General features: G+C 48.1%; 1 protein-coding gene across 5 annotated transcripts in view; it reads right to left on the bottom strand.

Annotated features, from left to right (window-relative positions):
• Positions 1-10,999: 10,999 nt before the first annotated feature.
• Positions 11,000-16,375, bottom strand: part of TOR4A (torsin family 4 member A) — an 88,454-nt gene continuing 83,078 nt past the window's right edge. For all 5 annotated transcript variants that reach the window (XM_084649645.1, XM_084649649.1, XM_084649647.1 and 2 more), the window contains one exon: positions 11,000-14,837. In XM_084649645.1, the coding sequence (XP_084505771.1) occupies positions 13,520-14,800 (1,281 nt within the window). In that variant the 5' untranslated portion in view covers positions 14,801-14,837 and the 3' untranslated portion in view covers positions 11,000-13,519. The remainder of the gene's footprint in view (positions 14,838-16,375) is intronic.

The following is a 16,375-nucleotide window of genomic DNA, read 5'->3' as shown; positions in this document are numbered from 1 at the left end:
GGATCTGGGCCTGAGACTTCTGGGTTCTTAAACCACCTGAACCTCCACAGAGCTCAAGGTTCACTCAGCACTCACCATTACTGTGCCCAATGCAGCCTGTGTGTAATGGTCGAAACCCAGAACCAGTGGAGGCTTCAGGGCTGGGCTGTGCATCCAGTAACGAAGCTGCAAAAGACAACGCCACCCTTGCTGCCTCCCAGAGTTCTGGCTGGCCATGTGAGTCTGAGTAAGAGGGTATGGGCACAGCACACTCATCTGTCAATAAATCAATGGGCCAGTAATTTGACCAGTCATCTCCATTATCCAGAGCTAGTCATGGGGATTAGAAAAAGGCAAAAAGAAGTGAGCAAAAAAGCCCAAAGCTGTTCTATAAAATACAGGCTAGAGAAATATCCCTGGACCTAGCAAAGGCTCAGAACAGCCCTATGCACTGGCGACAGCCTAGCTCCTACCTGCAGAAGTCAGTCCCGGGCAGCACACCCTCAGCTGGGAAAGTGAGTGTTCTCCCTGAGTCAGAGCAAGATAGTAGTTAATAGCAGCTTTCCTCTGCATGGCTGCCCATCCATCCCACCCTCTCTGCCCAGGCACCAGGGCTGATGGCACTGCTGTTTGTACAAAAGCTTTTATCTAGTACAGTTCGTGCATAGATCTCCATGTGCTATACCAGGAGTTCAGTATTGCCATCCACATTCTACAGGTCTGGAAGCTGAGGCCTGGGGAGGGAATGACTTGCCCAAGGTCACCCAGCAGTCTAGGAGCAGAGCTGGGAATAGAAAATGAACTCGAGTCTCAGTCCAGGGTCCAGTCCCAAGAGTAGCCTTGTCGTTCTAGTGATGAGGGGACAGAAGCAAGTTCGGACATGTGCACAAGACCTTCAGAACACCCCCTTTGACAAGCATCCCCAGGACCTCGTTCAGCACTGCATTGCTCTCAGGCTGCAGGAACATTGCCACTGGCCTGGACAGCACTAGCAGATCCCTGGGGGTGGGTAGTTCCCCTTGGCCTGGACAGATCTTTTGGGGATGATTCAGTCCCCACAGGCTGGATGGGAGCAGAGCACAGGATGGGAAGAGTATTGGAAGGGGGCACACAGGGTGAGCATGGGGATGCAGACAGTGGAAGTGGAAAGCTGTCTGGATTATGGAAGAAGAGAAAAAAAGTGTTACACAAGGCTATGCTGGAAGCTCTAGCTGAACGGCCGGAAGGGGAACACAGGACAAGCCACTCAGACTAATTACAGCTCAGCCCGTGACTAATTACAGCTCTATAAGAATGGGCTGCGATGGTGGTTCATTCGTCAGGCAGGGCTCCAGGAGTGCTAGCAATTAAAGAGTGTTCGAGCAGCCTGGCGAGAAGAGCAGAGACATGCCATCCCCAATACCCTTACCACACGCTGCAGGCTCTTGAAGCAAATGGTAACCACGCCAACCGCATACACAGGTGTAAATATTTACAGAACACAGCCACAGAAGGCCAAATCCATCTCTTGTGCAATCCTGGCGACTTCCTCGGGCCTGCAGCAGTGGGAATAGGCTTTTAACGACTTCTCTTGATCTCCGAACTGTAACTGTATCCACCCAGTGGGGAGGTGGCGGGAATGTGCTTCCAGGCACACAGATCTGACCCTGCTCCCTCTCCCCATGCAGCATTTCATTTCCAGCCCAACACAAAGGGGTGATTCTGAGGAAGCTTGTCTTACCGTCACCCACCAGTCCTGAGTCATAGGGCACCCTGAGAAAGACAGCAGGGACTAAGTATCTGTTCAGCCCCTGTCATCAGAGAAACCTTCACACATCCCCTGCTCTTGGCTTGCAGACCTGCCCCAGAACCTGGATCTGTCCCTTTAAACTCTGGCAGTTTCATAGACAGTAGTGTCTGGTCTCAATGGACATAAACACTTCATGCCGAGGTAAATCTCGGTTCCTGCACAGCAGCTTCCTCACTGTGGTCCTGACCTGCTGAGCAGTGCCTGAGAATGCTAATGCCCAGCAGAGACAGCAGCTCTCCAGCTGGCTGCTGGTGGGTTTCTGGGGTCAGTGCGAAAACATGGCAGAACCTTTGCGACCCCTGGCTAGGCACTGGAATCCAGGACCTGCTCTTGGGACACATTTGGTTCAGCAGTCACCAAGGCCAGAAGGGACCATTGTGATCATCTAGCCTTGACTTTCTGTATAACACAAGCCACTGAACCAAGCCATCCCCCTAAATCATTTCTAGAGCAGATCTTTTAGAAGAACATCCAGCCTTGATTTAAATTTGCCAGCGAGAGAGAATCCACCACAACCTTTGATAAATTGTTCCAGAGGTTAATTACTCTCACTGTTAAAAATGTACATCTTATTTCCCATCTGAATTTGTCTAGCTCCAACTTCCAGTCATTGGCTGATTAAAGAGCCCGTTATTAAATATTTGTTCCCCATGTAGATACTTACAGACTGTAATCAAGTTATCCCTTAATCTTCTTTGTTAAGATAAATAAATTACGCTCCTTGTGTCTCTCACTTTAAGGCAGGTTTTCTAATCCTTTAATCATTTTTGTGGCTCTTCTCTGAACCCTCTCCAATTTATCAACATCCTTCTTGAATAAATTTGTTAGTCTCTAAAGTGCCACAAGGACTCCTCGTTGTTTTTGCTGATACAGATTAACACGGCTACCACTCTGAAACCTTCTTGAATTGTGCACATCACAACTGGACACCATATTCCAGTAGCGGGTACAGAAGTACCAAATACAGAGGTAAAATAACCTCTCTACTCCTATTTGAGATTCCTCTGCTTATCCATCAAAGAATCGCATTAACTCTTTTGGCCACAGTGTCATGCTGGGAGTTCATGTTCAGCTGATTATCCACCACAACCCCAAAATCTTTTTCAGAGTCACTGCTTTCCATAATAGGGTCCCCCATTTTGTAAGAAAGGCCTGCATTCTTTGTTCCTAGATGCATATATTTACATTAAGCCTTATTAAAACATGCATTATTTGCTTGAGCCCCGTTCCACTAGTGATCCATATTGCTCTGTTTCCGTGATCTGTACTCTTTATTATTTACCACTCCTCCAGTTTCTGTGTCATCTGAAAACTTTATCAGTGAGGATTTTATGTTTTCTTCCAGGTCATTAACAAAAATGTTAACTAGCGTAAGGCCAAGAACTGATCCTTGAGAGAAGCCACCAAAAACATGTCCATTCTATGATGATTCCCCATTTACAATTTCATTTGTACAGAATGTGTATAAAGATTTATGGATATGTGCTCAAATTATGTTCTTAAAATGTGTTTGGCAACCAACGCATAAGCAAGTCTGCCTTAGACAAAGGAACATGTATTTGCTTGTCTGATCAGCCTGGTCAGGCAGAGACAATGAAGGTACATTTATAGAAAAGTTAAACAAACTCATCAAACTAGCAAGTGGAGGAGATAGCCTCTTACCTATTATGATGGGAGGAGACTGCAAAAATTAGCATGGAATCAGCCTGCTGGTTGACACAGCAAGCTGAACTCCCAAAAGCGCTTCCTGCCTCCTGGAGCAGGATCAATGAACTTTGGGAAGATATAAGGAGAAAAAGCCATTTTGGCATCCTTCATCTGATGAGACAAAGGAACTGAGCACTTTGAGATCTCTGAAGCACCCTGGCCAGATAGTCCAGTCAGCCAGACTGGAAAAGAGACTTGGTGAGAAACACTTATTTGAACAAGAGAATCTAATTTGTTAAATCAGGTTTTAGTCTTAGACGCATATTTTTATTTGTGTTTGCTTGTGACCCTTTCTAACTTTATTCCTGAAACCAGGAATCACTTAATTCTATGTCCTTTTGTTAAATAAACTTATATTGCTTTTACTATAAGCCAATTCAGTGCACTGATTGAAGGGAAAAGTGTGTTAACTCCAGTGATGCTAACAGGCTGCATTGTATTGTCTCTTTAAATGCACAATGAAATTAACAACTTCTATGATTGTTTAGTAAGGGGGCTGGACAGTACAGAAAGATGTCTCTGGGAGACTCAGCAGTTAGGGTTCATTTTCCCCCGGCCCCCAGTCCTGCACCTTGGGATCCTCCATGAAGGCTTTAACTTGAGACAGGACATAGATGCTGTGCCAGGGGGAGGAGGCAGCCAGCCTTCCACGTGGCAGGCTGATGATTCATGGGGGCTGAGTAATCAGAACCCCTCAGGCTGGTCTCTTTAACACTGAATGTAAAGGGAGGTCATTTCCTCTCCCAGAGAGGGGGCATGCAGGGCAGAGGCAGATGAAGGTTTCCTGGGGCCCTGGGCCAGATCAAGGGGTGGGGCCCTGGTGCCAGAACCGTGGCCCTGCCCCATGCCTTCCACCTGTGGTCCTGCCCCCGTTCTGCCCCTTCCGCCTGTGGCCATGCCCATATCGCCACCCCCTTCCACCTCTTCCCCTACAGCCTGGCCCTGCTCACTCCTTTTCTGTAACATTCCCTGCTTCCCTCTTCTTAGCTGATCAATCCCAGGTGGGGCACTGTTCCCCCCAGCTGCTGCTTGGCAACCTCTGCTCCTCTTCCAGTTCTTTTCCGTGGTCCTCTGTTCGGACCCTGTAGCATTTGGCCCACCAAGCTGCTCTGGCAGTGAGCTAATGACACTCTCCAGGCTGGCACCAGGGCTTGTGCCTCAACGGATGCTAAACTGCATACAGCAAAACCCCCGGCAGAAGGCTGTGAGACAAAAAGCAGTGAAACAATCACAATTTCAGGGCGATGACCTAGCTCCCCCCAAATCAGAGCGCCATGTGCCCTGGGGGCAGCCGGATGGCCAGGACGGTTGGAGTGGGAGTACTGCAGCCTCCACGCTGTCACTGTTGTTGATTGCTCTTAAACCACAGGGACCCCAGATTCTAACACAGGCTGCTACCTTCATGGCAGCAGGGGTCTGCCCTTTCTCCCTAGGGCTCTGCAGGGTCTGCTGACCTCCAAGTGCTGCCCCGGTTTTGTTGCCGGGACTCTGCCCCCTTCCCCTGCCCCATGTGCTCCAACATGGCCTTTATAATCACTACCCACTTCCTTTGAGTGCTAGGGCTCTGCTTCAAATCAGCCCAAATGCTCTAATGTTACACAGAGGGGTGCTTTGGTTCACAGCTAAGAACAGCGGCAAAAGGGATCCACAAGACGTAAAAGTGATCAAACCAAAACTGCCTCAAACTCTCTCCGGCAGTAATTATCTTATCTGGCCTCAGACTGATGAAGGAGCCTTGTTCAGAGCCAAGACCAGCAACAAACCCCTGATGATTCTCCACCATTAGAGGATGGCCCCCGCAGTCAAACATTGAAGAAAGTATTTGCTGAGCACAAAGAAATGCAGGAACTGGCTGAAAAGTTTGTTCTGCTGAATCTTATTTAAGAATCAACTCCCTCTCCCAGGGCGAGTGCCTGAGCCATCCACAGAGAGTGTCTGAACTTGTACAGTGTTCTATTTCTGGAGCCAGCGGAGAAGGAGCTAGACAGGCAGATTCAGAGGGCTCTGATGAAAACACCTCTGTCTGCTGCACTGGCTTTATTGTTCTGGCTGCAAAACTGAAATTAATGGAAAAGTGAGGCTGCGCACTGGGAGCGGGGAGAGTACCGAATATTTAAAGAGACAGGACATCACATTTGTCCGCCTTGCTTTAAAAAGCTTTGTAAGCACGTATATGTTATCACTCACACGGCTAACATGAACCAGGATATAACCTAACTAAACGTTGCAGGTGGACCATTACAGACTTTTAAATTGCAAGGGATTATTCTGCCCTGGAATAGCAACCCACTAATTAAATTTACAAATTAAGGTGCACAACTAGTTTTTGCACTCACTTGGGATAACATGGTGATAGTGGTGTGGCAATTTCCTGAACAACAGGAACAGTTGGTGGTAAGGAATCAGCTGTATCTGGTACCAAAGTTTCTTCCATCAAAATTAGGAGTTGTAAGAGCAGGAAGTGCTTCTGGAACATCCCCGGACTCTGGTACTAGTTGAGGCTTCAACTGGTCCTTAACGTCATTTCCATAAAATGCCATTGGATAGTTTTACCACAAATGAAACAGGTCCCGTGCATTTTACAAGTTCTCCAGGTACCCATTTCATTCCACAGCTGTAGTTGTGTGTCCACACTAAGTCTCCAACTTGAAAAGAATGATGATGAGTTTCACATCACTGATCAATTTACGTATCTTGGGATTTGGCCATATGTGAGGCAACATCAGGATGCAGCAGGCCCCAACAGGTACACAAAGAACACTTCAAGAAAAGAGTTGCTGGTGACTCCTGGGTAAGTAGCATGTGGTGTGTTCCTGTAGACAAGTAAGAAATTGTCGAATTGCTGCTGATGACTCAGAATAGGCTTATTAATTTTTAAGGCATGCTTAAGTGTTTATACAAAGCATTCCACTGTCTGTTTCTAGCAGGATGGTAAAGAGCTGAGCATATGTGATATATTCCATTTGAAGCTAGGAACCTCTGAAATTCTTCAGAACAGAAACCTGAGGTTCATTGTCATTCACTAACTGTAACAGTAAACCATACTGGATGAGCAAGGTACAAAGATGTCCAATGGTCTTAGTAGCTGTAAGAGAAGTCATTCTGAAAGCTTTTAGCCATTATGAATGAGTGTCAACTATGACCAAAAACATATAGGGCCAGAAAAATCCACATGAATACATGCCCAAGGAGTCTGAGGCCGTGACCAAGGGTGTAGATAAGTGGGGCCAGGATCATGCTGCATTTGCTGACACCTAGTACAGCACTTCACCTTCCTTTTTGTCAATCCCTGGCCATCAGACATGACTTCAGGCTATGGCCTTCATCTGTACAATGCCACAATGACCTGCATGAAGAGCTTCCAAAACCTGAGACTGGAGTGATTTTGGAATGATCACTCGCATTCCCCATTAGATGCAACCATAATTCACAGATAAGTCACATTGACATGACATGAATTGTGTAAACTGGGGATTCTTTTGATCCAACATTGTACCTTGTAGTACCATCCCCTTCACAAGAGAAAGTACACCATTCTTTATTGATGTCAGTATTAGTGATGGGTAACCCTATCCATCAAATTGAGATGGAACACTTCATCTGACATTTCTTTGGGTTGATGAGAACTTGGGCAAGGCAGGTGCAACTGCCCGTCAGCATTGCTGCGCTGAGTCCCTTTATGGAATTGAATAACATCGGAATGAGCTGAAAGTAGCAGTGCCCATTGTTGCAAACGAGCAGCAGCTAATGACAGAATTGTAAAGTATAGAGTCTAGCTCTGGAACTTTCGAATTCCAAAGATAATGCAGAGGGAGTCAAGTGATCCAGTGACTTGCAACTGGGAAAAAAAACCCCAGATCTTGAAATGCTTGGGCCTAACCTTTAACCATCCTCCCTCCACACCAGGCAACATTTCCACTGGTAAATAAAGTGCGTCAAATTCTGCCCTGAAATCAGTGGAGTTAAACCAGGCCCATCAATTCAAAACCCATCTGCAGTACGATCATGTGCCCAGAGGTGGCCTTTACAAGTCATTCCTCAATAGGGTGACCATGCTTCCCAAAGGGAAAATGGGACACCGTGTGGGGCTAGCCCAAGCCATCCCCTGCCCCCATGGGGCTGGTCCAAGTCACTCACCCGAGCCCCCCGTCCTGCACGGGGGGCAGGCAGGGCTCAGGCTAGCAGGGATGCACATACTGGATAGGATGACCGTATTTCCCAAAGGCTGGGGCTGGCATCGCTGCTCGCTCAAGCACCTGCCTGCCCCCGACCTGAGCCCAGTCTCCCGCCCTGCATGGAGCTGGCATCGCCACTTGCCCCTCATACCCCACTTTTTTGACAAAAGTGGGCATTTGTCCCGTTTGCTTTTACCAACTGATCAAGAGCAAACGGGACAAATGCCCACTTTTGCCAAAAAAGTCAGGAAGGACAGGGACAGCACTTAAAAAAGGGACTGTCCTGGCCAAAATGGGACTTATGGTCACCCTCTTCCTCAATGACCTGCACATAACCAAGTCAATTATCTCAGCCCAGGGTCTCATGGATGAACTCCCAGCTGAATGCACACAGGCAGCTCAGTGACCGCCGGAAAGGAGAAACAGAGGAGGCTTAGTGAGGGCCCAGCGTTTTTGCCTGTACAACAGTCGAATTTCAGTGTTCTGAACACCACGGGAATGGAGGTTGTTCGTAACTCTGAACAAAACGGCATGGTTCTTTCAAAAGTTTACAACTGAACATTGACTTAATACAGCTTTGAAACTTTACTATGCAGAAGAAAACTGCTGCTTTTAACCATCGTAATTTAAATGAAACAAGCACAGAAACAGCTTCCTTACCTTGTCAAGTCATTTTCTTAAAACTTTCCCTTTATTTTTTTATTAGTTTACTTTTAACACAACAGTGGACTGTATTTGCTTCTTTTTTTGTCTTGCTGCTGCCTGGTTGCATAGTTCCAGTTGCAAATGAGGTGTGCGGCCGGCCATTCCGTTCGTAACTCTGGTGTTTGTAACTCTGAGGCTCTCCTGTAGAACTTTACTCGTGGTGACTAAAGGCTCTGCCCTCCTATAGAGCCTTCCATCTGGGAACCACAATGTGATTTACAAACATGAATGCCTCCGAGCTGCGTCTGTACCATTATCCCCATTTTACAGAAGAGAAGCCGAGGCTCCGAGACAGGCAGTGACTTACTCAAGGTCACACAACGAGTTCATGGTAGAACAGGGGTGGGCAAACTTTTTGGCCTGAGTGCCACATCTGGGTGTGGAAATTGTATGGTGGACCATGAATGCTCATGAAATTGGGGGTTGGGATACGGGAGGAGGTGGGGGCTCCAGCTGGGGAGGGGGGGGGAGGCATGTGGGGTTGAGGGGCAGGAGGGTGCCCTGAGCTGGGACCGAGGGGTTTGGAGGGTGGGAGGGGGATCAGTGTTAGGGCAGAGGATTGGGGCGCAGGAGGGGGTCAGGGTTGCAGGCTCTGGGAGGCGCTTACCTCAAGCAGCTCCTGGAAGCAGCGGCATGTCCTGCCTCCGGCTCCTACTTGGAGGCGTGACGAGGCAGTTCTGCACGCTGCCCCGTCTGCAGGCATTGCCCCTGCAGCTCCCAGGCAAAGGGAGCTGGAGGGGCAGTTATTGGGGCAGAGGAGTGTGCAGAGCTCCCTGGCTGCCCCTACGCATAGGAGCCAGAGCAGGGGCATGCCACTGCTTCTGGGAGCCATGCGGAGGCATGGCAAACGTGGAGTAGGGCAAGCCCCCGACCCCGCTCCCCGGCAGGAGCTCGAGGGCTGGATTAAAATGTCTGACAGGCTGGATACAGCCTGTGGGCTGTAGTTTGCCTTCCCCTGTGTAGAACCTAAACGAGAACAGAGGTTGCCTGATTCACAGTGCTCCAGCCACTCATGCTCTCCCTCTAAACACCTAATAGGAAAGTGAGGCAGGGAAGAGACAAATTGTATACTGGTCAGGGCATTCACACTGAAAAACCCAGGATCTGGGCTTAACTGCACAAAGACAAAGAAATCCATGATTCAAATTAAAAACACCAAATGACGCTCCATCTCCAATGTGAACCTTGGCTGCACTGCATTCTGCATGCAGGCCTGGCTGGACAGCTACGTCTCAGAGCCCAGAGGAGAAGAGGGTCCAGGGTTACAGCAGCAGGAAGGATGATGGTGTGGTGTGCTAGATGTAGGTGGAGGAGACAGAGAAGAACGGTCAGGGAGTGGAGTTGTCCCAATGGAGTGTGTAACGGTAAGAATGCCAGCTGCGGGGGGGCCGAGGCCACAGGCTGGGGTGGCAATGGTGGCTGGAGCAGAGCAGTGGGGAAACTGAGGCAGCAGGGATATCAGTGGAGGAGAAGCAATGGCAGGTGAGGGAATCAGAGGGAGCAGTAATGGGGGTTGGGGCTGTCAGGGGCAGCAGTGGAGATGGGCGGAGGGCGGGGAAGGACCAGGAAATATGAGAAGGTCGCAGTGTGGCTGAGAGTGCTGTGTGGGATCGGGGCAGCAGTCCAAGCACTGCAAGGGTAGCAAGGGCCAGGCACTGAGGTGGCAAATGTAGCAGACAGATCTATCAAGGAGTGACACAGTGGAGTTGGGTAGCGGGAGCAGGGAAGGGGGCCGGGTACCAGTGGAGGGAAGGCTGAAGCAGCTGGGGGGAGGGGCTGGGGGGAGGGGCATGAGCCAATAGGGGTGTAGTAGTGGGCAGCAGGGGTGAGCTCTGGGGGAGCATCAGGAGGCAGCAGGGGGAAGCCATGGGGCAAAACAGACATGGAGCGAGGTGGCAGAGAGAGCAATGTGTTGGGGGTGCCTCCTATAGGCAGCAATAGCCTGTTGTCATGTCAGGGCTGATGGAGACAGACACAAACCCCGGCTTTTTTTCTTGAAAGGGAGTCATTATTACGGCTGGATCTCAGAAAGTTCCCACTGTGCTTGCTCCAGATTTTCAGAACAGCTGCCGGAGAGTGAGCCCTAAAAATTCAAAACCTTGCAGAATGATTTTTGAGTGCCAGTGAGTGAGTGGTGGTTGGGCTGCGTCTTTCACCATGGAGAGGAGACAAGCTCCTCATGAACCCCAGCACTTGAGCTAAAAGAAGCACTCACGTTCGGCACTTAGGTAGAGCCAGCCTCTTCAGTTCAGCTTCCGGACAACAGACACACACCATGCCTCATGCTCATTCACTGGCGTCAAGGAGAAAAAATCCCTCTTGTTGAAATCAAAGGGACAGGATCGGACCCAGAACTTCCATTAAAATGTACAGCTGGGAAAGATTTTTGGTCTGAAACCTTTTTTTTTTCTGATAGATGCAGATTTGCATCAACTGAAACATTTTGTTTCAGTTGATGCCCTTCTCCAAAAGAAAAATCAAAACATTGTTTCGACATTTTCCAAATGAAATATTTGGGGGATTTGATTCAAAAGGACTTTTCTTTTTGAAATTGACTTCCATTTTATTTTTAGAATATTAAAAAAAATTAAAAAAAAAAAACCAGCTCCAAACCAAATTTTGATATATATTTCAGAATGCCCAGTAAAAAAAAATCCATTATTCATATAATTCTAATGAAATCAATGCAAACAGGATTGGGCCTATACAAAAAATATCACCAACACCTTTGCTTAATTACATGCTATTTTCATCAATTCTTCCACAGCACAGGAATGTTCAAGGAGAGTTAACTGTACAGGAAGTGTGAAGGCAACAAACTGATTTTGAGCTAGACGGAGATGCAGAAAGGTTAGACAACAGACAATATTTCCAATCGGGGGAATATTATAAAGACCTGGAACTCCAAGGCAAGTGTATACATTTCCTTCAAACTTTGCTTGTATCAGATTTCCAAGCTAGGGTTACAGCAGGACTAAAACAGGGCTGCTGGTGGCAACCGTTAACAGTAGAGAGGTACTGTCACTCCAGAACAATGGCATTATAATACTTTTCAGTGCTGTTTCCTCTCCTATGCCTCCTGCAATTTAATATTTTTGTTTTTGACGGCTGCTGCACAGTGAGGACAGGTTTCACAGAGCTGTTCACATGATGCCCAACACTTGTTCTGGAGTAGTTTTTGAACCCAGCAATGTGCATCAACAATTCAAAATGCGCATTACCTTGCATCTGTGAATTTCCATTTACGGGCTCTCTAGATAATCAGTGCTGTGAATTGTACGCAGAAACAAACAAGCAGCAGAGTTTATACCAAAGGCCACATGAGGAAGACCGTAACAAGCAGGCAGCTGCATTCTCCACTAGCTGATGCTTCCAAGTAGTCTTCAAGGGTAGTCCCAAGAAAAGTGTGTTGCAGGAATACAGCCTGGAAGTGACATAGGCACAGTCTGCATCAGGTATAAAGGGCTACAACTTCTAAGGCAACCAGAGATGGTAGCACATATTCCAGGAGACTGCTGTTGCCGGGGAATCCAAGAGCAGCAGGGGAGAAAAAGAACCCAAGAATGCATAATTCTGACACCAAAGATCAGTGGGTAACAGTCACAGTCTGCATCAGCTATTCCAAACGTTTCCCCTACATGCCAGCATCATCTCTAGCTTGGCTAGACTGATCTTAAGCCAGTTAGCCTTTATCCCAGATCCAGCCAGACCCCGGAAAGGCAAAGAGATTGCAGATTCTGAGTTTGAAGACAAGTGAGACCCAGCTAAGTGTGCTGATGAGACTGTCACCCCAAAGATCTCCCCATCTCCCCGACATTAAATCGCTCCTGCCGTGTACATATACTGGGGGATTTATTCTCATCTCCTAGACTTGTTGACACATCACCGATGAATAAACTCCTGGGCACGTGTGTAGGAGGGACACCAAAGAGGTCACAATACGACTGGAGGCTGTCTACACAACAATGTAAGCCTTGGGTTAGTGGGCCTCGAGTCAGCTGACCTGTGTCAGGGAACCCTGGGCTTGAGTGTCTACATTGCATTTTAACCCCAGGTTAAGGATTTTCTGACCCGTGCTCAAACCTAGGGCACTGGCATCCACACTGCAGGGCACAGAAGTTTGAGCTAAAATGAAGGTATCAGAGGAAAAACACTCCTTCACTGCCCACACACACACTCACCCAGCCTGACTGCTGCTGGCTGCAGAGCGGTGAAGTGCATGGCCGAGGCTTGGGGTGAAGCATAGCTCCTGCCGCACCCCGGGAGGCAGGGATAAGGGATTCCCAGGAGGCTGTGGGGAAGTTTTGGGGGCTGGCTCCTACTCACCACCCTGACAGTGCACACTGCCCGGGTGCCCCTGCACATGCAGCCCCAGGGAGGGCAGGGTGGGCCCAGGAGCAGGGCACAGAGAGCAGAGAAGAACCAAGCTCCGCCTTGCACAGAGGGCGAGCGGCAGAGCTTCTGGCTCAGCCCGGCCAGCAGAGGGATGCCCCCGGGAGCCACCTCCCACCTGCCAGCTTTGCTCCCTGCTCCGGGCAAACGTCGCGCAGTAGTGAGGAGGAGCCGGAGCAGCTACTGTGAGAGGAGCAGAAACAGGGAGCGAGCTCTGCCAGGCAGTAATAGTGCTTCCAACTGCTGCACTGGCTGCTTGCAGCGCTGCTCCTCTGCCGCCGGGAACTCTGGGATACATCCAGAGGACTTCCAGACCTAACTCAAGTCGGGGTCGCGTGCACACAAGAAAGCAATAGGGCTCAGATCCTCCAGCCCTGCAGGGTCCTAGGACCTTGGGTCTGGAGCCCTAGGCTAGCACATTTGCAGTGTGGACACAAGGGGGTTTGGCTTGTGCCTGGGCTCAGACCCGGCCTCAGAGAGATATCCTGGCCTTAGTCAACAGGGGATTATTTGCAGGACAGTGGGAGTTCAGTGACTCAAGTCCGATAAATCAATAGGAGAACAGAGCTCATCTTTGAAGCAGTGACAGCTGCTGTTCTGCCTCCTGGAACCCTCTTATAAGGTGGTCACTGGGATAGCTTCATATCTGTCCTCTTGAGGAAATGCATCTTGGGCCAAAATCTGCTGTCAGTCATGCCAGTGTTCAGCCAGGCTATCTCCACTGAGTGCAAAGTGCTGAGAACAGGATTCGGCCTCTTATTTATGGTTGCTGCTACAGTAGATTGACTTTGGCTCCGACCTGCTTGCAGCCAGTTATGGCGTACTCCCTGCCTGCTGTAGTGTAATAGCTGAGCTGGCTAGCTAAATTCTCAATATGGCTCTGATCGGGATATAGCCCTTCCCGCATCATCTCCTCCAAGAAGCAGTTTATGACATGACTCTTCTCCAACAGACCAAATGGGATGATGTCAGCAGACTTCCAAAGAGGGTGGAAGTGGATCAGAATAGGCTGGATAACATACAGCAGTTCTTCTCTTTTTCTTTGCTGGTGCAGAAGGTCAGTGGAAACATTCTGGAGGACAAACGTCGTGATTTCATTGCCCCCTATGTTGCTTATTAGAATGTAGATGGCATTGAGGAACTCGTTGGTTTGGTTTGGTTGGAAGAATCTGCTGAGTGTATCCAACAGAACTGGAGACATGAGCTCAACCTCATCCAGAATAAACAATGGTATCTTCTCTTCTATTTCTGCTCTGGTGACCATCTCAGAAATCTTCTCAGACAAATCCAATTGGCAAGCAGGAGTAGCCTCCTTGTTTGGACAGTGGTGCATCACAAAGTACTGAAGCACAAAGTCATTGTCCATGACTGAACGGAAGTGTTTAGCCAGCAGCCATCCAACATGGCTCTTTCCAACCCCAGGTGGGCCATTGAAGGAGATCACTAATGGCTTGTTGTGTATGTGGGTGGCCAGGTATTCGTTCAACAATTCCATAATCCTGTCCACGGCCACCTTCTGCCCAAATACTTCCCGGTGCATGGTTTTCTCCAGCCCATCTAGGTCATACTTCTGAAGGTTGTCATCCAGATTCTCAATAGCATTTAGTATTTGGAAGCAGATGATGCCAATGAGCAAGAGAAGGCAGCGCTTTGCTTTACTCTTTTGCTCTGCTGGAAGGTACTTTTTGGAGCTTTCTGGATACAACACCACCCTGGACTTCCTGCGGCTCTTCTTCCGTTTGTATTTATTCAGAGCTGACTGGTCCACAGAAGTGTCAAAGGTGAAGTATTGAGAATTGGCAAAGGTGGCTTGATTAAAGAGGGACATCGAAGGGTTATACAGGTTTGAATGGGTCAAGGAAATCTGCCTTTGAAGAAGCCTAGTTTGGACCAGCTCTGGAGATTGTTCTCTGGGAAGGTTCAGATGCAGGCGGTTTTTCTTCAGGAACTGGACTTTTCGTCGCAGACGGATGACTGCCCGCATGGGAGAGGAAAGCAGAGAGATCTTCTTGGGAGCTGTGGGAGACTCAGTGCTGGACTGACTTCCATCCATCTTGCTTTCTTCTCATAAACCATTCAAAGTGTCTTCTCTAAAAAACACAAAGACAGTGCGAAAATAAATGGACAAAAGAGCAAGAGGTGACTTGATCATGGTGCATAAATACCTCCCTGTGTAGAAAATATCAGGTTCTTTTATCTAGCAGAGCAAGGCAGAACAAGAACCAATGGCTGGAAGTTAAAACCAGACAAATTCAAACTAGAAAGAAGGCACACATGTTTAGCAGTGTGGGTGATTAACAACTGGAACAATTCACCAAGGGCAGTGGTGGATTCTCCATCTCTTTCAGGAAGATGCTTTAGCCACACACAAGTATTCGGGCTCAATACGGAGGCAACAGGGTGAAATTCTATGGCTGTTGAGCTCAGGCTAGATGGTCTAATAGTCCCTTCTGGCCTTAAGAACTATGGATTTTGAGAGAAAGAAGCTGTTAGAGGTGCACCCTCTCAGGGGCTGCGTATCAATCTAGGTAATATTATAGCGCCCATCACTCTGAACACCCAATGGACATTACTGAACTTGTCCTCACAACACCCTGTGAGTAGGGAAATGCTATTATCCCCATCATACAGATAGGGAACTGTGGCCCAGAGAGATTAAGTACCATAGTTTGCAAAGAGCTCAGCACCCACCATCAGGGCCAGTTTTTCAAAAGAGCTCACCGCCCATTTAGAGACCGAAGTAAATGGCCAGGTTTTCAGAAGAGCTGAGCATGCTGGGTGCTGCGTTGTTTTGAAAACTTGGCTCCAGTTGTAGACGCTGAGCACCTGAAAACTGAACTCCGTGCAACGCACCCAAGGTCACACAGGAAATCTCTGGTAGAACTACCAATTGTGTCCAGATCACCCAGGCTTAAATCCACTCTTCCTTGACTAGATACAACCATACACACACGCAAAGAAAGAAAATGCAGGACATACACAAGCAAACATACTCCACACACTGAAAGGGAGAAACATCTAGGTGTAGGAACCCACATGTGTGCACACACACACACAAACAGAAGCTGTTGGACATACAAACAGAGAGAAGCTTATAAATGCTGGAGCTGTGCAAGCTAGTTAGTTGACAGATAAGGTGCCAGGAGATGGTACTCAGCAATATGTAGCACAGGTCCTGAATTTTGTAGGATCAATAAAATTGTCGTTGTGTACTGCAAATAGCTTGGGACGTTACTCATAACATTAGACCAGAACCTAAAACACCAACATATGAATCACTGGGACGATCAAACGAAACACAGTAACAAGTTACACTGCCCAGATCCCTGCCCTGAACTATCCAGAGACCTCCCTGCAGTGATCCATGTTCCTTTCCAGCAGTAACTCAGGAAGAAGTTAAACAGGGGCTGCAAAAATAGAGCTTTTTAAATTTTTAAATGAGTAGGTCCAGAAAATTTATATCCAAGAATTTTTTAAGAGCTGACCAAGGAATTCTCTGGACTGTTAAAGTGGATTTTCTATAAGGCTGGGAACACTCAGCAGGTTCCAGAAGACTGGAAGAAAGCTAAAGTTGTGCAAATATTTTAAAAGGGTAAACGGGATAATCCAGGTAATTACAGGCCTGTCA

Source organism: Lepidochelys olivacea (assembly GCF_965140295.1).
Source record: "Lepidochelys olivacea isolate rLepOli2 genome assembly, chromosome: 16".
Lineage (NCBI taxonomy): Eukaryota > Metazoa > Chordata > Testudines > Cheloniidae > Lepidochelys > Lepidochelys olivacea.
The sequence above is the reverse complement of the archived record's forward strand: the minus strand, read 5'-3'. Positions and strand labels throughout refer to the sequence as shown.